Here is a 23464-nt window from a genome sequence, read left to right as displayed (position 1 = left end):
AGAGTAGAATAACTGTCAAAGGATGTCTGAAACTCTGCATGATCAGAATAAGAGTATTTCAAAAGATTTATGTCTGATTTGAACCAGAAAGGTGACTCAGAGCCAGGTGAAAACATTGGAAGTGTGCTTTTCAGTTACTCCTTTTGAAATACATATATTCAACAAAGAAAAATAAAATATAATTTCGAACTGGCTTCCAGAAAATTTTGAAATTGTATTTTATTTTTCTTTGGGTCTCATATGTGCATTTATAAGAGCCTGTAACTCAACTACGTTTCAAATCAACTAGTTTTACATTTTTTTAGATGAAGAAATCTGAGTTTAAATTTCCCATTTCTTTCTCTCTCGTTCTTTAACTTATCATTCTAATGAGTCTGTCAATAATTTCATCTTCGCTCTAGTGCTAGGTTGTAGTCTAGAAATCTTTTTAAAAAACAAAAAAACCCCTAACTTTTAAAATCCCAACATGGCTTTTAACAAATTACCTTAGGCTGGGTCCACATTAGAAACTTTTGCAGGTATAGTAATGTCAGTTAGGGATGACTTTTTGGTACAACATTTCTATACTGGCAAAACCTTAGTATACATGCAGTTATGCGGGGCATAGCAGGGCTTTTACTAGTCTAGCTTATTTTGCTCACCAAACTAGTATAAGCTGTACTGTCAAAAGCACCTTTTTGCAGATATAATCTGTGTCTATAGTATAGGAGTGTTTGCTTGTGTAACAATCCTGGCAAACCTTTTCAGGTGTAGACTTGGGCTTTTGGTGAAAATACCAAATCCAGGGATTCTATATTTGTTTTGTAAAGGTCTAAGCGTGACTTCCAGTTATTTACCTAAACTAGGTGCAGGAGAGCACAATGGCATTTAAGCATCTAGCTATCTGATTGCATCTGCAAATTTGGAGTCACTTTCTGAAAAGTAGGCCCTAAATATTTTTAAATTCATGTTCTTGTTAACATTTTGGTTTTTTGTTTATAGATGATTTTCAGACAGCCCAGCTCTTGGCATTAATATTGGAATTGCTAACATTCTGTGTAGAACATCATACGTATCACATAAAGAACTATATTATTAACAAGGATATCCTACGGAGAGTACTAGTTCTCATGGCCTCAAAGCATGCTTTCTTGGCATTATGTAAGTTTGAATTATAGAGAATAAATTATTAGCTGTGTGAAGATTAGTATTCTTTGATTGTATTTTACTGGAAGAAAAACACATTTACAGAAGCATGACAGTTACCAGTTTAGCACAAATATGCTACCTTTACAACTAGGTCTATATTTCTCATAGCAATTTGTTGATATGTTATTCCTCAATGATGGGGCAAGATGAAATTGAAAGAGGCTGTATTAATTAAACTAGTTAGGAGGACAGTCCAGAGGTTTTAAATAGTACTTGCTTTAGAAAAAATTTCAAAAGCATTTTTAATTGGACATCTGGATCTCTATCTATAATAAATGTAACATTTTAAAATACTGAGGATCTTCACTGTTGATGCATGTTCAGATGCTTCTCCTGAGCTACTATTTAGAATCTAGTAACAGTACATTGGTCAAGGTCAGCACTTCTTGGGTTTGTTGATAAGGGCATTAGTCCGCACCAGAGATGTGTAAATTCTAGTGTGTTGCACATTAAGTGGCCTGTTTTGACCCTGCTGGCACATACTAAAAGTTCCTTGGCATGCATTAACGTAGTCCCATTTAAAGCGGAATTATGTTAACACACATGAGAACTTTTAATGTGCATCAGCATGGTTCACGTTGGCTGGTTAATATGTGACAACCTAGTGCACACTAGAATTAACACCTCTCTAGTGTGGAGTAATGCACCGTACAGACAAGATCTTTGTTGTGCTAATGATAGTATTTCATTCTGGAGAGAAACACTTCTGGTGGTAAATGTCAGTGAGCTTTGCACAGCCACGTAAAGAAAATTCATTTCGTTGTCAAGACTAGTGGTGGGAAGACCCTGAACAACAACTCCAAAAATTTAAATGACTAATTGAGCAGTTGTTAATACTTTGCAAAAAGTCACTTGTAAATGTGAATAAAGAGTAGGATAGAAAGTTGAGAATTTGCAGGGAAATAAGTAGCTTGGATTGAGGAGAGCTTTTTGAATGTTTCATTGAAAAACATTTTGGCAGAATCAAAGCCCTTCAATAATGACATTTCATACATGCATAGTTGGTCCATTTTCATCACTTTTCACAAAACAATGGAGGGAAGGTTACCTGTACTAGCCTTGCTCTACAGTACAAACTTATGTCAGTATAACTACATTGCTCAAATGTGTAGAAAATCTCCATCCCTGAGCAAAGCAGTTATACTGACCTAACTCCTGGTGTAGACAGCACTGCGTCGAGTTATAGCTACTGCCTCTCAGGGAGGTGGAGTGCCTGTGCCGACAGGAGAAGCTCTGCTGTTGGCATAAGTAGCGTAGCTGCACTCCAACAGCGCTGGAAGTGCAGAGAAGCAAGCCCTCAGTTATGCACAGTAAGGTGCTGTGAGACCTCAAATGCTAAGGTAGTGCTGGAGTTCCTCAGAAGGGAGAGCCTTGAAGATGTAAATAGATCAAGACTCCACTGTGTGTTTGAAAGAGAGAAAATGTTATTTCTCATTTAAAAATAAAAGAAGGTTTACATTTCAAAAATTAATACAAAAATAATGAAATAGATTCAAGACTCTTATCGGAAAATAGAAATTATGATCAAAATTCTGATTGGAGGAAAATATGTTGAGAATTTGGTCATGAAAGTGTAGATGGCACAGGGAATACCAGTAGTTTATCTTTGACTTTTGATCACAAGTTAAATAATTAAGTAGTCTTTGTCTAAATTCCAGTGGGCTTCTAAATCTTAAAAGCATAGCACAGTAGGGTTGACAGTATCTGCTCCAAAGAGGGCTGGGACTGGATTTTAAGGTTTAATGATAAATGCTGGGAAGATTCAGCTAATCACCCAATACAGTACCTGATTACAATCTGTACTACTTATTTTTGTTAATGGCAAATTTATCTCTTTTTTTTTTTTTTAAATGATTACATCATAATCTACCCATGAATATTGTCAATGATTCCTACATTGTTGAATGATTTTTCTTTTAAATTTGAACTGTTGTTTCAGTTACACACTAGCAGTGTAATTATGAAATGTGCCTAATTTACAGCATTCTATTTTGTTAAAGCATGTTCACTGACAGGAGATGACCTGTGTATTTCGGATTACTCTGAAGGATTTTTTCCTCCTGGCAATGTAAAATGTCATTACATTTGAATTCTAGTTTCAAGAGCTACGGTAGATTTAATCCACAGAGTACTGGACATTTGAGTACATAATCCATTACCAACACTGTAAAACTCTGTGAGAATTGGGATTGGGAGTATCCTTCTTGTAGTCAACTTGAAACAATTGCTGGGTTTTTTGCTTTTAAATGTAAAATATTAAAAATTCATGGCTTTTTAACAACCATTTCTCTGTTTCAGGTGCCCTTCGTTTTAAGAGAAAGATAATTGGGTTGAAGGATGAATTCTATAACCGCTATATAATGAAAAGCTTTTTGTTTGAACCTGTGGTCAAAGCATTTCTCAACAATGGATCCCGCTATAATCTGATGAACTCTGCTATAATAGAGATGTTTGAATTTATTAGGGTGGTGAGTACTGTCCTGAATTGGCCGGTTAATTTTTATAATACATCATGTGTACTTTGAGTTAAGTAGACTTTAATTTATGATACAATTATGGATGCCCAGTTACTTCTGATGGTGTTCAAATGAAAGCATCCTAATAGTGTGACCACTAGAAATTCATAATTTAAGTGAAGTTTTGTATGTGCCACTGTTTGAAAACACTGCCTTTGTTGTCAAAGCTCTACATTCAGTGGATGTATAGTGTTGAAGTTGCTCTCCATTGTGCCCAGACTTAAAAATGTAACCATTGTATAAACTAACTCTGGATTTGATTAATTTTTTCTGGAAAGTATTAAAGAATAGATGTAACTTGAAATTTCACACATGGACATGCTAATTGTGTGCTCTGGTGCAACTATAGAAATACTAAAGAATATGGAGACGTGTGTTAATCTAATTGATATAAATATTGGTCCCCAAGATTTCTGGCTGGGCAATAAGGGACTAGTCAGTTCCCTCCAGAGAACTGTTCCCTCACCTGTCAGCCTGGCAAGATGCTGTCTGGTTTTAAGATCCACAAGGGGGAAGGGCAGCCTGATGTTAGGTTGGGGTTGGGGTCTGGAGGACATTAATCATTCCCCACTAGTCCTATAGGAATTACTTGAGAAATGTAACATATCCTGGAGCTTTAGTAACTCTCTGTGATGGGGATCATCCCACTTACCCTGGGGGCTCCAGGGTAATCAAGGCCTGGGATAGTCATTGTTGGTAGCACAACTTCAGTGGAGTCAAACTTCTGGAAGTGGAGAGAGAGGTATTTGTGTTGAAGCTCCGGAGCCAGAGGACCCTGGCTTCCTACAGTTCTGTAGGATTGAGAGCTGTCTCCACAGCTCATTCTGTGGAGAAATAAACCTCTCTTTTCCCCTTGTCTTCCCTCTAACATAAAAATATAATTATTTGTTTTCCTTTTTTTGTTGACCAGTGATTGTTGTTTGTTCTAGAGAGGGAGAGAGGAAAATAAAAGTATTGACTTCCTTGTGTAGTTATTACAACAAATATAAGGAGGCTGACTGACATAAAAATGTGTAAATTGCCATACAGAGATCTTAATTTTTTTTTAGAGGTGCTTTCATTGTTTTTATACTGGCTTTGTAGACAGTTTTTTACACTTTTTTTTTTTTTTTTTTTAAGTTTAGAAGAATTTATAAATACAAAACTGTTGTTGTTCTCTTTTTTATCAAATTATTAATGAGAAGTTAAGTACCAGATTTCAGCTACACTGGTGTATACAATGTGTTTTTTAATTAAATAAATTAATATGCCTTACTTCGAAGGCATTTTATGAATATTGCATCTTTTTCATATCTTTCAGTTATATCCTGCTGTATTTTTATTACAGTAACAAAAGATAAATTAATTGTCTTGAAGAATTAAAAGGTCACTATTTTGATTGTACTTTTCTTATAGGAAGATATAAAATCATTAACCGCTCATGTAATTGAGAATTACTGGAAAGCACTGGAAGATGTAGATTATGTGCAGACATTCAAAGGATTGAAGCTACGATTTGAACAACAAAGGGAAAGGCAAGATAATCCCAAACTTGATAGGTAAATATACATTTCAATGTATTAATACTTCCATGCTAAATTGTATTTGAGGATATAGGCATTTGGATTTCTGTGCACTAGGAGGGCAGCCATGAGTAATTCAGACCCTTTGCTGTTTGCAGCTCAGGTCTTGCTGAACAGATGTGATAGTGTGATTTTCCAGATCTGTGTTGCTCAAACACTTGGTCGGTGTTCAACTGATGTTTTTGAATTATTTATATTGTGGTTTGAACACATTGAGAACATATTTGAATGAAATTATGCATGTTACCCATTCTAGAAGTTTAAGTTTCAGATAGAGTTGCCAACTTGATAATATATAAAAACTGGACACTCCAGCAGGAGTGCCAGAACCTCCCCTATCCTCCCACTTCCCCCTGAGGTCCTGCCCCACCTCTTCCTTCTGAGGTCCCACACACACACACTTGCTCCTTTTTCCCCCTCCCCCTGTTGCATGCTGCTCTTCCACTCTGCATGGGTCAGGAAAGACTTGCCTGCTGAGCCGGGGCTGGCAGCTGCAACTACCTGATGCACGTAGGAGGCAGCCACGGCTGAGTAGGGGCTGGTGCGGGTGATGGCTCAGCACCTTCCAGTCCCTCTCTTGCAGTAATTGAACTTTCGGTGTCCAGTCAATAGATCTGACCGGACACTGTGAGGTCCCCTTTTCAACCGGCATCCAGCCACCCTAATTTCAGAACATGCTGTGTTATTTTAATGTATATTTGACTTCATTCTGAGAGATTTCTTAACTCTGATACTTCAGTTTGAGCAGCTGAAAATTTAAGCAAAGGAGCAGGATTACAGCGGATTTGTTTTAAAATGCCAGAAATGTTTTTAATAGAACTACCATGTTTTAGAGTGTGCTTCAAATATACAGTATTTTGTGCTAATATGTTGTTTTAAATATTATTACTCTGAATTATTAGTATCTAATGCCTGGTAAACTGAGCATTTCAATATACGTAAAACTCAAAACCTAGAGCTTTTATATTAGCATGCGTATGGGAGGGGGGAACAAACATTGAGCCGTATCATAGATTTCACATCTGAGGAAGCTGTTTGACAGTTATTCCCACATTTTAAGGCACCACATTATCTCTACTTAATTTATTGATTTGTCAGCATATCCGATTTAGAAGTGCATTGCCCTTAATTAAAAAATTAAACAATATTCTCTCTTTGCCCCTTTATGGCATTAGCCCAACACAGAAGAAATCCCTTTCTCCTATTCAGTTAGAAAAAAAACAAAACATTAAGAGCTAAATTGTCCTTTGCGTTTAGCCCAGGCTAAGGGATAGCTCATAATTGTGCTGCCTCAGAGCAGTCCAAGGAAAGAATTATGGCCCTGAGAGGCACAGTTGCCCTAACTTTCTTCCTCCTATGCCTATAGTGGATATGGGGGCAGTCATCCTATTCGGAGGCAGCATGGGAGGGGGAGTGTCTTGCTGTCATTTACATTCCTTTGTGGTCTCATAAGCCAGGCCACTAGCTGGCCCTAAGTGAAGCATGCAAAAATAGCAAAGATTCGATTATGTGGTTTAGTGCAAGAAGTACTTTGGTTAAGACAGGTCCACAACTTGGGGGAGAGTGAGCTCTAGAATACTCACAAGGGTGTAGGACTTAGTTTGATTTAAGATGAAGACTTCTAAACTTATCAGAATTCTAAATTCAACAAAATTAAAAGTGGTACTGTACATACAGACACAGCAAGACCGCAGTATTGCCAGTCGCAAGTATTAAAATATCATGAGTCAGGCCACAAAAAACATGAGAGGTTGAAAACAAGCTGTTTTGGATTCTTTTTATTTGCCTCCTGATTTTTGAGTGTAGAGGGCTCATGTTTTTAAGATTTTTCTCCGCACTCAGAAGCGATAGAAACTTACTTTTTTTTAGTGAAAAATTAATGTAATTTCCTGACTCCAGGAGCTGGACTTCAAAAATATATGCTAACCGTCAGACTTACAATAAAATTGTGAGAGTTGACAATACTGACACCTCATTCATGACATCTGTTGTTATAACATTTGTATTTACTGATAAATGAAAATTCAATCAAGTAAGTATAATTTGCACTATAGGACAACGATAATACATTAAAAATATCCTTTGTTTATTTTGGCAATTGTAGATCAGTATTATGACAGTACTCCACAATTTACTTGTACTAGACTGTTCTTAGTCATTTAAAGACTTAAAGCACCTTTTGAAGAGAATGATGATGTATGTGTGAATGTGCTTATTAGTGAGGTTTTACTGTGCTATATACTACAAAAATTTCTCTTATTGGATTTCTTTATGTAGTCCATGTGAAGTAAATAAATGCACTGGTTTCAGGATGACTTTTTTTTAAAAACAAAATATTGATAGTTCTTTTATCATATTATTTTTGTCTAAAGCTCAAATTGTGTAAACCTATGCTGTGCTGATTTATTCCAATATTTATGTAAATTTAAAGTGATACTTGAGTGTCAAAATCCTTAAAACCTACTTGTTCCACAGCATGCGCTCCATCTTGAGAAATCATAGATACCGCAGAGATGCGAGAACCCTAGAGGATGAGGAGGAAATGTGGTTTAATAGTGATGAAGATGATATGGAAGATGGCGAAGCAGTGGTGCCCCCCTCTGACAAAACTAAAAATGATGAAGACATTATGGACCCTATTAGTAAATTCATGGAAAGGAAAAAATGTAAGTGACTGGAAGGAGAATGACAGTGTATCTAGTTTAAATGAAAGCCTGGGCTTGTTTTTAAGGAAGTATTATTTCTACTATAGTCAAGGGTTTGCCTGTATTGTCATATAAAGCCTTATTTTTAGTTTTAGAACTTGCTACGTACAACTAAAATCAAACCATTTTAGGTTTTATTCGTATCTGTTTAAAGGCATAAAAGTGCAAAAATAATGTTCTCTGAATGAATTGGCCTGTTTTTCTTAGACTGAAATGAAGAAAATCCCAGCTGAATAATTAAGTTGTCCATATGCTGTTTGCTTAATTTATATCTAGCCAGCTTCTTTGTACATTCAACAAATAATATCACTAACACAGTGGGGTCCTGGTCTGTGACAAGGGCTGCTAGGCATTACAATAATACAAGTTACTATAAAAATATAGTCATTTATCTCCTTCCACCAAGGTACAAGTGAAGTTAGACAGATGTAACTTTGGTAGCAAAATAATTAAACATTTCATAACTCACATTTATTTACAAAAGTCACTGGGGTATCACTCAAAAGTATATTTCTTTTCTACAGTGAAAGAGAGTGAAGAAAAGGAGGTCCTTCTGAAAACTAATCTTACAGGTCGTCAGAGCCCAAGTTTCAAACTTTCCTTCTCTAGTGGTACAAAAACTAACCTTACTAGCCAGTCATCTGCAAGTAACTTGTCTGGCTCTCCAGGATCGCCAGGATCTCCAGGATCACCGGGATCAGTTTCTAAAAGCACATCTCAGATTGCAGCTATTACTACCAAGGTATCTTTCAGCTGCCGTTGGTCAAATTTTTATTTAGCAAATTTAGAGCCCATCTAATCACCTACATAAATTTGAGTTATTTCCTTTTGTACGTTTTCCTGGTCTCTGGCACTTTTGAAAAGCTTTGACCGAATATAAACAAAAGGAGTATTTAAATAAATTTTTGTGCACAAGTTTGTGCACCACTTTAAAAAAAAATCTTAAGTATGAAGTATTTTTTTAATGTATTCTCCATTTTCATTTATTTTATTGTGGACTATAAAAAGCAATCTACATTCATTGGCTTGCATAGGAATACTAGGGGGGAGGGGGCAGAAATAGTTTGCTGTTGAAAGAGTTAATGGAAATATTACCAAATTTTGCTGCATACCAATATACGTCCCTAGCAGCAATTCTTACAGCAGTGTCGAGACTCCTACAGCTATTTTATTAGCTGTGGCCATATATTCTTGGAGACAGTTGCTGTATGCCACAACACACGTGTGATTATTAAAATTTTTCTTCGAAAGAAATTCAGCTTTTTTTCAGTTGACTGTCAGTTTTCAGATGCAGCACACTAAACTAATTTAAAAAAATCGTTAAAAAGGATTATTAGTAGTTGTATGAAATATCCAGAAGAAGCATATTAAAACCTCAACCCTACTATAGTTGTAAATGCAGTTAAATATAATTTCAGGAAAAAATGTAGTTAACATTTGTGTATTATCAAGATCGGTTTTCACAGTGGGAAAAGAATATATGGAGAGCAGAATTTCATAGTAATAGAAACCAACTAAGAAAACCAGTACCGACTAGTACTGAATTCTTCCTTTTCTGAAAAGTTGCTTGGATCTTTCTCTAGTCATGTGTTGTCCCAGGAACCTGGAAATGAGGCCATTTCATCAGTTTTTAAAAGTCTGGATGCTTGTTCGTCACCTCCAGTCTCATTTTTGTTCTGTCTTATTAAAAAAAATTTTCTACCAGTCATAGTATACCTGCAGCAAGGAATCCTGATTGGAAAGAGAACTAATGTGAGATTCCTTTTAAAAATGTGTCCTCTGAGTTATTTTGTAGGTAAGAGGGGTGGCAGATTTGTCCCACCCATGGAAGAAGCAATGGATCAGGTATTCATGGAATTTAACTCTGTCTCCAATGGATTCCCTATCCATGTGGAGGCTTTTGTTCCCTCACTAGCCTCTGGTACCCCTGCTGCACTCCCTAGCAGCAGAGTTAAAACTTGGATACCTTTAGGATGTTCCTTACATTAGTTGCTCTTGAATGCTCATGAATACAGGGATTGCACATCTGCCTACCCCTCTGCATGCGTGGGTCACTGAGTATTTGGAGGAACATGGGAGAGTAGGATAGTGCCACAAAGGAAACTAATGGTTCTGTTCTGGAATAATAGTATCTACATGGAGAAAACTCCCCTTTATGTACAGATATTAGGGGAATGATACTGCCCTTGTTTTTTAGTATTCTATAAATTAGTTTTTGTTTTATAACTCGCTCACAAGCTGAAAAGCCAGATCAAAAGTGAACTTTAATTACAATACTTAGATTGTTGACAGTTTCCTGATCCTGACAACCCGTCTTCCTCGATCCCATCCCCCAAGCAATAAATCTAGCTGTAGATATGGTCTTGCATTTGAATTCTTATTGTTTTAAATGTAAAATGGTCCACAGTACTATGAAAAGATTATTATTTACACTACTGTTGTGCAATTTTTTGTTATCTGTTAATACAGTGCAACAATGGTCTTTCTGTATAAGATATCTTTCTCCTAATTTAATACAGTACTATGTCTGTGGATTCTGAACGTTTCTCTAAAAAAATGCTGTTATCACTTTATTCTTATATACACCCCTTAGAAATAACATTGGAATTAGGTTTTTCAGTAACAGTTATTTGCTCACATTATTTTATATAGACACACACACACACACACACACACACACAGTGTAATGCTGTATAAAATACAACTGTATATTGTGTGTGTATATTGTGTACGATATACTTGTTGTATTTATGCCTCGATATGCAATGGCCAAAATTTTCTAATTTGGATGTCTAAAGTTAGGCACCTAAGAGAGGGACTTGATCTTCAGAGATGCTTGGTGCCCACAATTCTTTGTAGTCATGTGTTGACTAAATTCCAGAAATTGGAAAATACTGTAGTAAGTGGGAGTTGTGGGTGCTTACCACCTGGTAAGATCAAGTCACATATTTAGGTGCCTAAATATAGATGTAGGTGCCTAACCATAGACATCTGAATTAAAATGTTTTGGTCAGTATGTTCAATGTAGATGAGTTCATGTTACCAGAGATACTTCTAATTTTGAATTTCCTAAAATTGTTTAAATTTTGTAACCTTCACATCATATTAATAAAGCTACTTTGCATATAATAAACATATTTACAATTACTATTACTACTTTTAAATTAGTGTTAGTGAAAAGAAACCATATTATAAAATTATCCTAATTGATAATTCAATTTGAAGGATGTTCCATATTGTCTCTGAAGTTCTGCCAGATCGCTCATTGTTGCAGTCCAGTCAACTATCCTAGGTAAAGGAAATTTCCATCTTTGTACAGATTGAGCTGCAATGACAATTTTTTGCTGAGTAGTTTGCATTTGCTTTAATTTCTACCCAAATTATCCCCATAGGTAGGATTGTTTGGAGGAGTAGAACAGTTTTTTTGGACTTATTGTAATCAGCACTTCCAGAAGACATTGCTTTTGTGCATATTGGAGTTGAGTTTTTTTACAAAACTTCAGACTTATCAATATTCTTGTTGTAATAACATTTTCTAGTATCTTTGGGATTGAGCAATATTTGGTTCATGTTTGTGTATGTCTTAATTATTTGTATTTCTTCACAGGGAGGTCTAGTGGGGCTTGTAGATTATCCTGATGATGATGAAGAGGATGATGAAGATGAAGATAAGGAAGAAACTATACCTTTGTCAAAGAAAGCAAAACTTGAGTCGTCATAATGGCAACCATCTAATATCAATTTCAGTTGAGGAAGGAAAAAAAAACTACTAATTTTTCAAATTAAAAATAATAATACACAACAAAGCGGCAATCTTTTGTGAATTACTGTGTGTGACACAGATCAGCCTATACAAATGGATTTCTGCTAATCAAGTGCCAATTCAAAGGAGCAGAAGAAGGGGAAAATATTACATTTAGGGGGAAGACTTATGCCTTTGAGCTCTCCAGCTTGGACCACACATTGCCCTTTTCTCAGGGAAGGAAATGGAAAAAATAAAAAGCCAACAGGGCAGGAGTTGTGTTCATGGAACTCTGGATTGGCTGGTCAGTTACTACAATCAGAATATGCTTTCTTGGACAATGTATGAGACTTTTGAAGAAAAGGCTGTCTTGCCATAACTCTTCACTAAGAATGCCAGCAGTTTCTTTGTATAAAGAGACCTGCCTTTTGAAATCATACATTCTGAACATTTTAGTCAAGCTGCAACAGGTTTTAAAAACCTCTATGTGGGAGGGCCTGAATATAAAGTTTCCTCTTTTTTTATCTGTTCCCTTTTGCCCTTTAAACTGCAGATTTTTTTTGGAGGTGGGGGATTTGTCTGTCCCTTCTTGATTAAAGATCGAGTGGAATTCTAGATGTGGTCACTTTTTGTGTCATAATTTTATTTTATTTTATTTTGCCCCCCTAAGTGTATGCTTAGTTGTTGAGTATATATTTGGGACCATTAAAAATTTTTTGATGTAATATAATCTCACTGTTGTGCTGGTACCTGTTTCACCCTGTGTAATTTTGTTCTGCATCACAAATCTTGATATGTGTAGGATTTTATGGAAGATGGTATAGTTTTTATTGAAAAAAATGATTCTTGCCACAATGTGCATACAAAAGCAATACTATTTTGTGACTAAATATTTTATATTAAACTTTACATCAGCAACTGTCTTGAGAAACAATTCAGGGAAATAGGGTGGAATTTAAAAAAAAAAAAAGTTGAAGAAACCGATAAAGATGAAATTAGTATTCCAAAGAGATTTTGAAATATCATAACTGGGAACAGTGATGGTATACTTACGAATCAAAATGGATGATGGATGATTTAGGCGCACCAGTATATTGACACATTTGACTTATGAAAATAAAAAAAGAAATAATTAAAGGTGAAGGAAAATCTGCATTAGTGGTATTTTTTTAAACATCTGACTCCCTTTGGAATACCAGTTTTAGTATTGTTATAAAGATGTTTCCAGGATTATTCGCTTACCAGAACACCATCTGTTGAGATCTATTCTGATGCCTGGCTGGAAAATAGTAATGAAACTCAGTAACCATATCTGTTTTCCAAAACCTGATGAATCTCAATTCTTAAGTAGAGGGATGTACTTTCAATAAGTAGCAAAGTAATAAGAGTATCTTGTTAGTTAGAAATTAGTTTCATTCTTTTCCAGTCAAAAGATACCTGCTTAATGAGAAGTTGATTGCCCTCTGCTCATTCACATCACCAGACTGTCACAAGTACAAATATGCCATTTTATAGTGGAATAATGATCAGTAGGGATCCAGGATTTAACCATAGATAGCAGTTTAGCTTATAGTGTCTGTAGGTGGAATATTGCATAGAAACTGACACATTGCCTGTAAGGTGCCTACAAAAAATACTTCTCTGATTGTGTGCCAGTTGTCATTGTCAAAGCATTTGAGCGTCATCTTTATTAATACATATGTAATTGCACAGTAATTCCAGATTTAAATGAGAAAACACAGGGTGGGGGGGACAGGAGGGGAAAGTGAAGTTGTTGTTCTAGAATACAACGTGAGTTAATCTTACTTTGCATTAACTACCTTTTCCTCAACAATTTACTTCTAGCGTCAGTTTTTCAGGTCCATTGTTACTTTATAAGTTATATTCATAGGGTGTGGTTGTGACATATAAGGGTACAATCCAGACTAATGAGCAGCTGTGTGACCCCTGTCCTGCAACCTTGGGTGCATTACAATTCCTTGCTGAAGTAGCTCCCATCTGGGCCTCAAACAGCATGCAAGCCACATCCTGAGTATCTGTATATAACTGCAGCCTGCCAGCCACAGTTGGGCTACACTTTGGCTATCGCTAGCCTTAGTTATACTGCAGAATGACTAAAACAGTCCTAGATTTTCCCCCAGAACTGTGTCCTGTACTGCCTAGCTCTCTCCTGGACAGTATATGTATTTTTAAGGAAATATGCCAGCTTGTTTCAAATAGTTATTCAGACACTTCAGTTTGAACACAAATTTATCTAATCCAGTGTAAAACATAAATATGAGCACCAGCAAAACAATTGCAAACCTGGAATTGGCCAGATTGGAGAAAGAAGCAAAGGACAAAGAACATGAATACTAAGACTAGCACCCGAGATGAGAATGAAGGAGCAGGAAGCTGCCCACTGATGAGCCATGGAGCTGAAGGAAAAAGAAACAGCTGCCTTCCAGTGAGCCCTGGAAGCTGAGAAGAAAAAAGAAGAGAGAAGCAGCTGCCCAAAAACAAGCCATAGAGCTGAATGAAAAAGAAAAAACAGCCCTCCAACAAGCCCGAGAAGCTGAAATAGAAACAGCTGCCCGCAAGGGAGCCATGGAGCTGAAAGAGCAAGAGGCCCAAGAAAAGGAGAAGGAGCAGAAATAAAATCTGGACTTGATGGGCAAAAACATGGACAGATCCCAGAGTCACCAGCCTCTCCCTCAATTTAAGGAACCCTCAGCTGAGACAAGTTGGGGTGTTCTTCGAGTGCTTGTTCATATCGATTCCAATTAGATGTGCGCATGCCGCGTGCACGTTCGTCGGAAGATTTTTATCCTAGCAACACTCGATGGGTCAGCTGGGTCACCCCCTAGAGTGGCGCCGCCATGGCACTGGATGTATACCCCTGTCGACCCAACAGCCCTTCAGTTCCTTCTTACCGCCCATGACGGTTGTTGGAACAGTGGAGCGCGGCTTAGCTGATCTCCATTTCCCTAGCTACTCGTAGTTCTCTTACTAATTCTTGTATATATAGTTATCATTTCTATAGTAGTAGTTAGTTTTACTCGTTCTATAATATAGTTAGTGTTTATCATTTGAGAGAGGTTCAGGGATTAGCCCTTTCCCCGCACCCGGTACCGGGGCCCATGCCCGGTTCACCGGGCTTCAAACCATGCTCGGCCTGCCACAAGCCAATGCCAACGGGAGATCCCCACGACTCCTGTCTTAAGTGCCTCGGGGAATCCCATTTCAGATAAGTGCCAAATCTGTAAGGCCTTCAAGCCCCGGACGAAGAAGGAGCGGGACTTTCGTCTCAAACAGCTCCTGATGGAGGCAGCTCTTACTCCTCCGCCCTCAGCACCACGCACTGGACAGTCCGCATCAGGCAGAAGCATCTCTTCGGCACCGGATCACGCCGGTACCGCTAAGGCCCCTCGATACCGACTGTCGCCGGCACAGATGTCTGCTCGGCACCATTCCCTCTCCCCGCGAGTTAAGAAACATAAGACTCCTGCTGCTTCTGTGCCGCCTGCACCACAGTCGGAGCACCCGCCTAAGTCGGACGGCCCGGCACCAACACCTGCTGCGGCACCACCAGCTTCGGCACCGTCAATTCCGGTCCTGCAAGGACCATCGAGTCCGGTGCCTGAAGGCTCCCTGACACACGCCGTGGTTGAGCTCACTATTCTCTCTACGCCAGAGGACTTTTCCACGGTGAGGGAGCTGATCACGCTGACGGAGTCTGCGCCACCTCAACCCCTGGCACCGCCGGTGCGGGTTATACAATCGATCGGGAAGCCTGCCCTGCTGAGACCATCCTGTGTCGGCACCGCCGAGAGGCACCAATCACGATCGCAGTCCCACCGGCGCTCCCGGTCCCAACGCCGCTTGCAGTCCTGGCACCGCTTGCCATCTTGGTACCAGTCGCACTCGCGGCACCGTTCAACGTCCCGTTCGCCAGCCCGGTACTCCTGGCACCGATCTATCTCCCGGCACTGTTCCCGGCACCGCACCTCTCGCAGCCGTTCTAGACGTCGAGCTTCAAGATCCTGGTCGACCTCTCGGCACCGCTCCAGTCGCAGGTCCCGGTCTCGTTCCCAGTACCGGTATGGTGCCCGGTACCGCTGTCCGGTACCGCACAGAGAGAAATAGTCTAGAGATGGAGACCCTTCCCAGGGCTTTTCAGCTCCTCCATGGCTGTCTCAACACACAGTGCTTCCTATGCACAGGACTGTGACTCAGATGTGCCCAGCCAAGTCTTCCCGTATCTTGACGATTGGCTCATTCGAGGGGCCTCCGAGACTCAAGTCACCCGTCATGTGGGCATCGTCAAGGACCTATTTGAGCGACTAGGCCTGATGATCAACATAGAGAAATCCACTCTGGTTCCCACACAAAGAGTAGAATTCATTGGGGCCATTCTGGACTCCAGTCTCGCCAGGGCCTTCTTACCACAACCTCGGTTTCAGGCAATGGTATCAATCATACAAGGCCTACAAAATTTTCCAACAACTTTGGCTCACACTTGTCTTGGCCTCCTGGGTCACATAGGTGCCTGCACGTTCGTGACCAAACACTCCAGACTACGTCTCCATCCCCTTCAAACTTGGCTCTCCTCGGTTTACCACCCGGGCAGAGACAGTATAGACATGATCCTCACAATCCCCCCGAGCATCCTAGGCTCTCTGGACTGGTGGTTGACTCCCTCCCTGGTCTGTGCGGAGATGCCATTTCATCCGCCTCAGCCCTCAATGACCCTGACAATGGACACGTCATCTTTCGGCTGGGATGCCCACCTCAAACATCTCCGCACTCAAGGCCTTTTGGTCAACTCAGGAACTGGCCTTGCACATCAATGTCCGGGAGCTGAGAGCAGTCCACCTGGCGTGCCAGGCGTTTCAAGGGCAGTTACAAGGCCGTTGTGTCTCAGTGTTCACAGACAACACAACGGCCATGTTCTACATAAACAAGCAGGGAGGAGCACGTTCTTCCCCCCTTTTTCAGGAAGCTATTCAGCTCTGGGACTTCTGCATAGCCCACTTGATAGACCTGGTAGCATCTTTTCTCCCAGCAGTTCGGAACACTCTGGCGGATCGATTCAGCAGATCCTTCCTGTCTCACGAGTGGTCGATTTTGTCCAGAAGTTATCCATTCTGTTTTCCGGAAGTGGGGCTTTTCCCCACATAGACCTCTTCATCTGCAGCGAGAACAGGAAATGCCAGACATTCTGCTCCTTCTAGGGTCTCTCCCAGGGCTCAATCTCAGATGCATTTCTGATACCGTGGCAGGCCATCTGCTTTACGCCTTCCCACCATTCCCGCTAGTTCACAAGGTCCTGCTCAAGCTCTGCAGAGACAGAGCCCACCTCATCATGATCTCTCCAGCCTGGCCGAGGCAACACTGGTACACCATGTTGCTCGACGTCTCGATACCCAACCCAATCCCTCTGCCTCTTTGCCCAGACCTGATAACTCAGGACCACGGCAGGCTTCACCACCCAGACCTACAGTCTCTTCACCTCACAGCATGGTTACTGCGTGGTTAAGCCAGTCTGAGTTACGTTGCTCTGTCTCGGTGCAACAGGTGTTACTCGGTAGTAGGAAACCTTCCACTAGGTTAACATATCTGGCCAAGTGGAAGCACTTCTCCTACTGGTGCAACCAATGTAATGTTATTCCCACCGAGGTTCCGGTCCCTACCATCTTGGACTACCTCTGGTCTCTCAAACAGCATGGCCTAGCGGTATCTTCATTGAAGGTGCACTTGGCGGCCATCTCTACCTTCCACTCAGGGGAAAACGGCCACTCAGTGTTCTCTCACCCCATGGTTTCGAGGTTCCTTAAGAGCTTGGAGCGATTATACCCACAAGTACGTTGCCCCACCTCAACTTGGGACCTCAGCGTAGTTCTAGCCAAATTTATGACTGCTGCCTTCGAGCCACTAGCAACCTGCTTGCTGCTGTGCCTGTCCTGGAAGATAGCCTTCCTCGTAGCCATTACATCGGCAAGACAAGTTTCCGAGCTTCAGGCTTTCATGGTGGACCCCTCGTATACAATGTTTCATAAGGACAAGGTACAGTTGCGACCACATCCAGCCTTCCTCTCTAAAGTGGTATCGGCCTTTCATATCAACTAGGATATCTTCCTTCCTGTCTTCTTCCCGAAGCCACACTCATCACACTGGGAGCAGCAACTGCATTCCCTTGACATCCGTAGGGCGCTTGCATTTTATATCAAGAGAACAAAGCCCTTCTGTAAATCACCACAACTCTTCGTCGCCGTGGGAGACTGGATGAAGGACCTACCTGTCTCCTCCCAGCGGATTTCATCTTGGGTGACATCGTGCATCCGCACCTGCTATGACTTGGCTCATGTCCAGATGAACCACCTAACCGCCCATTCTACCAGGGCCCAGGCTCATCTGCCGCTTTCCTGGCTCATGTACCCATCCAGGAAATATGTCGTGCAGCTACCTGGTCCTTGGTTCACACCTTTGCGTCACATTACACATTGGTTCAACAGTCCAGAGATGACACAGCATTTGGATCACCAGTTCTACATTCTGCGACATCTCACTCCGACCCCACCACCTAGGTAAGCCTTGGGAGTCACCTAATTGGAATCGATATGAGCAAGCACTCGAAGAAGAAAGGATGGTGTAAACATGTGGACTCACCCCTGCGGCGCCTCCTACTGGTCGTCCTCAGGAATTAGCTCAGTCCAGCGGCCGGAGTGCCCTCTGCAGGCCGGTGATCTGCCTTCCGGCTACTGGCCCCATGTCCCTCCCTGGACCCCGGTGCCCCTTTTACGTGGGGTTCTGCCCCCTGGCAATAACCCCTTTCTCTTTGGGGTTTTCCCTTCCTGGGAACCCCCCCCATCCCCACTTTGCCTCAATGTCTTGGCAACTGCCCAGTCATTAGCTAGTCCCACGCCCTGGGGCAGACTGCAGTATTAGCCTCTCATCATCAGCAAAGGGGATTTGGACTGGTTGCCTTTACCTATCCCTGGGCTGCACCTCGCCACCCTCAGTATCTCCTGGCCTAACGCTAGGTAGCAGCCTGGGGTTCTCCAGACAGGAGCTCCCCCAGCTCCTCCGCCTTTCCTCAGCCCTGCTTCACCCTAGGTACCTTATCTGGTTCTCTGCAGCCAGGCCCCTCTCCCTCTACAGGCAGAGGGAGACTGTCTGTGCTCCTGGCTTCTCTGCCTTATATAAGGGCCTGTTGCTCAGTTTGGGGCATGGCCCCAGCTGCTGCCACTTCCCCCAATCAGCCCAGCCTAAAAGGCTGTTTTCTCCAGCCCCAGCCCTTATCCAGGGCTGTTTTAACCCCTTCAGGGCCGGAGCAGTGGTCCACCCTGCTACAGATGGTTACTCACCTTTGTAACTGTTGTTCTTCGAGACATGTTGCTCATATCCATTCCAAACCCGTCCTCCTTCCCCTCTGTCGGAGTAGCCAGCAAGAAGGAACTGAAGGGCCATTGAGTCGGCAGGGGTATATCCGGCGCCATGGCGGCACCACTCTAGAGGGCAACCCAGCCGACCCACTGAGTGTTGCTAGGGTAAAAATCTTCTGACGAATGTGCACGCGGTGCGCGCACACCTAATTGGAATGGATATGAACAACACATCTCGAAGAACAACAGTTGCAAAGGTGAGTAACCATCTTTTCTGCATACAAGGAATCAGATTGCTTTGAAGAATACCTTACCACTTTTGAAAAGCATTGTAAGGCACCCAAGGTTGCAGGGCATGAGTAACACAGCTACTTATTCGTCTGGATACGTCACAATGGTGTTCTGTAAAAGGACAATCAGTGAATTTTGTATTGATGAAAGGTGTTTAACCCAAAAATTAAGTGTTCTTTCACTAACTGAACAGGTATAACCCACAGTTGAAGTGTGAGTTTCCCCACATTGCCTTGCTGAAGGGGCTCAATGCCAACTTGGAAGAGTTTGTCTTTATGCATGGAGGGGGGGATATTTCAGTTGTTGGTTTTTATTTATTTGTGTTTTTTTAATTTAATTTATCTGATCTGAAAGTCTGGCTAGTTGTAAGTCAGTCATGGAAATGGTATTGCTTGAAGACTATCAACTGTTTCACCATTATGATAGGTTCAGCTGTGCCAACTAACTGGAAATGTGTGAGACACAATTGATGGTCATTGGACATCAGTTTGAAAACCAATGGCTTTGTATCTCTCTGGATGTGCCACTAAAGAAGGGCAGCCATCAAGGCAGGAACAGGTGCCACTGTTCATCAGCAAAGGGCCTAAGAAGATTCTTGGTAGATGCAGCTGTGTATTTCATTTAGCTGTGTGCACACCCGTCGCACGGGAGCCAGAGAATTTTGCCTAGCAGTACCTGTACAGGGTTGGCACTTGCATCTCATGGCCATAGTCCTTCCCCCTCACTATATGAGGTGGTGCCACCCTGACCCCTCCCTCAGTTCCTTCTTACCATCTGTTGGTGGAGTCTGAGCTCTGAGTGGTCTTAACCGCACAACTTCTCGCTATTTTAGTCTCTCTTTGTAGGTGTATATAGTTAGTAGTACCCTTAGTGTTATATTAGTGTTAGTTGTATTTAATTAAGCATTCCTCTGTGGTGCCCTCACTGGGGTTTAAATATCGTCCATCATGTGGAGAAGCAATCCCCAACAATCCCCATATATGATGCATGCTGTGCTTGGGCAAGGCCCATGTGAAGGAGCGATGTTCAATTTGTTGATCATTCATGAAACAAACTCATGACTAGAGACCTTTGCCTAAAGCAGCACGTATTCAAACAGACCATGCAGCCTGCTTCTGCACTGAGGCCACCTTTTTCTCTGTCTGTGGTCTTAACCTTCCACAACAGTTTGCATGTTCCTGAGGCTCTTAGGCCACATGTCCACTTGCACACAGGTGGTTCATTTGCAAAGTTACGCCTTTGTCTTCCTCAAATATAGATCAGGACTGTTTAACATCCAACCCTTCACACTCTGGACAGGTTGGTCTGCCTCCCTCCGTTGATCTTGGACTCCTTGAAATGGTGGAAGATTCAGAGGACTGTATGTTGAGGCATGCCCTTTGCACCAGCACTTACCAATCAGGACTGTTGTCATCAGTACCTCCCTGGTAGGTTAGGGAGCACATCTGGAGTCTCTGAATGTTCCCAACATGTGACTGGAGCAGGATAAAAGGGAAGGTCCTTTCATGGATTGAGAACTGGTTAAAAGACAGGGAACACAGGGTAGGAATTAATGGTAAATTCTCAGAGTGGAGAGGGGTAACTAGTGGGTATCCCCAAGGGCCAGTCCTCAGACCCCAATCCTATTCGAACTTCTCATAAAATGCATCTGGAGAAAAGGGTAAAAACATGAGCTGGCAAGTTGCAATATAACTAAACTGCTCAAGATAGTTAATCCAAGCACGGACTGTGTAAGAACTTCAAAAATAGATCTCACCAAAACTAAAGTCGATTGGCAAGCAAAATGGCAAATGGAATTTATGTCGGATAAATCTAAAAGTAGTGCACATTGAAAAAATTAAACCCCATACTATGCATACAATATGATGGGGCTAATTGTAGCTCAACAAGTCAGGAAACAGCTCTGTGAGTTTCATCGTGATAAGTTCTCTGAAGATGTCCCACACATGATGAAGACGCAGTTCAAAAAAGCACAACAGAGTTTACGGAATCAATAAGAAGCGGGATCAAGCAGATGAGACTGATATATTCATTGCCCTTCTATAAAATCGAGTGGTTACCCCATCTCAATACTGCGTACAGATGTTCTTTCTCACATCTCAAAGATATAATCGGCACTAGAAAGGTCAGAAAAGGGCAACTAAATGATTAGTGGTTTGGAATGCGTCTCAGGAGAGATATAAGAGCTGACTCTTCAACTGGAAAGAGGGACTCGGGAGCATATGATTAGAGCCTATATAAAATCATGAGTTGATGTGAATAAACGAAAGTACTATTCCCATAATGCAAGAATAGGTCCACCAAATGAAATTAATAGGCCGCAGTGTTTAAAAAATACAAGGAAATTCTTCACGGCCAATGCACAGTCCAATCTTTGGAACTCCTTACCTGAGAGTTGTGAAGGCTCGGATATAACAGTGTTTAAGAGAACTGGATAAATTCATGGTGTGTTAGTCATTAATGGCTATTGCCAGGATGTTAAGGATTGTTTGTCCCTAGCCTCTGTCAGAGAGTGAGATGGATAGGCCAGAAGAGATGATCACTTGATCATTGCCGTTTAGGTCCCACTTCTCTCGGGCACCTGGCATTGGCCACTGTTGGTAGAAAGGATACTGGGCTAGCTGGACCTTTGGTCTGACCCGGTACGGCCGTGCTTAAGTTAAGTGCAACTGTATATCACTGACCTGGAGTTTCAGGCCATCTACAATGCCTGTCTCACTTTCCTAGACCTCATCAAGGGTTCAGTAGTTCACATACTTACATCGTGGTATTGATGGTATTATGGGAACAGGCAAGGGAGAGCACACTTCAACGCTCTGACAAGAGGTGATCAGGTTGTGGCAGTTCTGCAACAAGAGTATCACTCTGATAGCCAATCACTTGTCTTGGGTCCAGAATCATCTTGTGGACAATCTCAGGAATTTTGCCCTGGACCACAAGTGGTCTCTGAAGCTCAGTGTTCTGAGAGTCAACTTTGCAGCGTGGGGCATCCTGACAATTGATCTGTTTGCTACAAGGGACAATAAGAAATGCCATCTGTTCTGCTCTCAAGAGGGCCCTAGTCCAGGTTCCCTGACTGACTCCTTCCACCTCAGCTGGCAATTGGTTCCCTGTATGATTTTCTTCCAATCCTGATCATTCCACAGGTCACCTTGATCAAGCTGAAAGCAGATCAGGCCAAGCTCATCCTCGTTGCCCTGGCATGGCTATGGCAGTGCTGGTTTTCCAACTTTCTTGCACTAACGATTCAGCCTCTCATATCCTTTCCTCTCCATCCTGACCTGCTTACTCAGAATCATGGTCATACTTTATATCCCACACTCAGCTCCCTGCATCTCACAGCATGGCTGCTCTGTGGTTGAATGAGGAAGAAGAGTGATGTTCAGCAGCTGTTTGACAGGTACTACTCAGTAGGATAAAACTCTCCCCCAGGGTGGTCTATTAGGCAAAGTGGAAGTGTTTTTCAATATGATCGTTGACCCGTGGAGTTCAGATGATGCTGGCTGGTATCCAAGACCTCTTGAAGTATTTGCTGCATCTTCAGTCATCAGGCCTTACACTTAGCTTATTGAGGGTGCATCTAGCAGCGATCTCAGTCTTTCATCCACCCATTCATGGATCGTCACTATTTTCCAATGCCCTGGTGACACTGACCTTAATGCTTGTCTGAGCGGCTTTCCTGGGACCTATTCGAGCCTCTGGCACCCTGCCTCTTTCCTCTCGTGTCAAACTGCATTCCTCATGGCGATAACATCTCTGAGGAGAGTGACTGTTGCAGGTTTTGATGACAGAGCCTCCTTTCTCCAAAGACAAAGTGACGTTGCATTGGCACCTGAACTGTGTTGAAAGTGGTTTCTCGGTTTCATTTAAACAAGTGAATGCCTGTGAATCCTTCCCCCCCACCATGCCACATTCATCTCCAGAGGAGCAGCGTCTTCACATGCTGGATATTAGATAATGTCTGGCCTTTTATCTGGATGGGACTAAACCCTTTCAGGCTTCGCCTTGTTTGTTTGTATCATATGCAGGTTATATGAAGGAACAAGCAATCTCCTCACTGATGATCTCTAAGTGGATCACTTCCTGTTTCAAGACT

General features: G+C 41.6%; 1 protein-coding gene across 2 annotated transcripts in view; it reads left to right on the top strand.

Moving 5' to 3' along the window:
- PPP4R3A (protein phosphatase 4 regulatory subunit 3A) overlaps positions 1-12443 on the top strand; it is a 70572-nt gene extending 58129 nt beyond the window's left edge. The window contains exons 10-16 of one of the 2 annotated variants that reach the window (XM_075065643.1): positions 982-1140; positions 3487-3656; positions 5100-5242; positions 7742-7932; positions 8496-8713; positions 11197-11263; positions 11579-12443. In XM_075065643.1, coding sequence (XP_074921744.1) covers positions 982-1140; positions 3487-3656; positions 5100-5242; positions 7742-7932; positions 8496-8713; positions 11197-11217 — 902 coding nt within the window. In that variant the 3' untranslated portion in view covers positions 11218-11263; positions 11579-12443. The remainder of the gene's footprint in view (positions 1-981; positions 1141-3486; positions 3657-5099; positions 5243-7741; positions 7933-8495; positions 8714-11196; positions 11264-11578) is intronic. The other variant, XM_075065642.1, reaches the window with a different exon arrangement.
- Positions 12444-23464: the final 11021 nt, after the last annotated feature.

This window comes from Chelonoidis abingdonii, chromosome 4, assembly GCF_003597395.2.
Source record: "Chelonoidis abingdonii isolate Lonesome George chromosome 4, CheloAbing_2.0, whole genome shotgun sequence".
Lineage (NCBI taxonomy): Eukaryota > Metazoa > Chordata > Testudines > Testudinidae > Chelonoidis > Chelonoidis abingdonii.
This window is presented reverse-complemented; position numbering and strand designations above follow the sequence as displayed.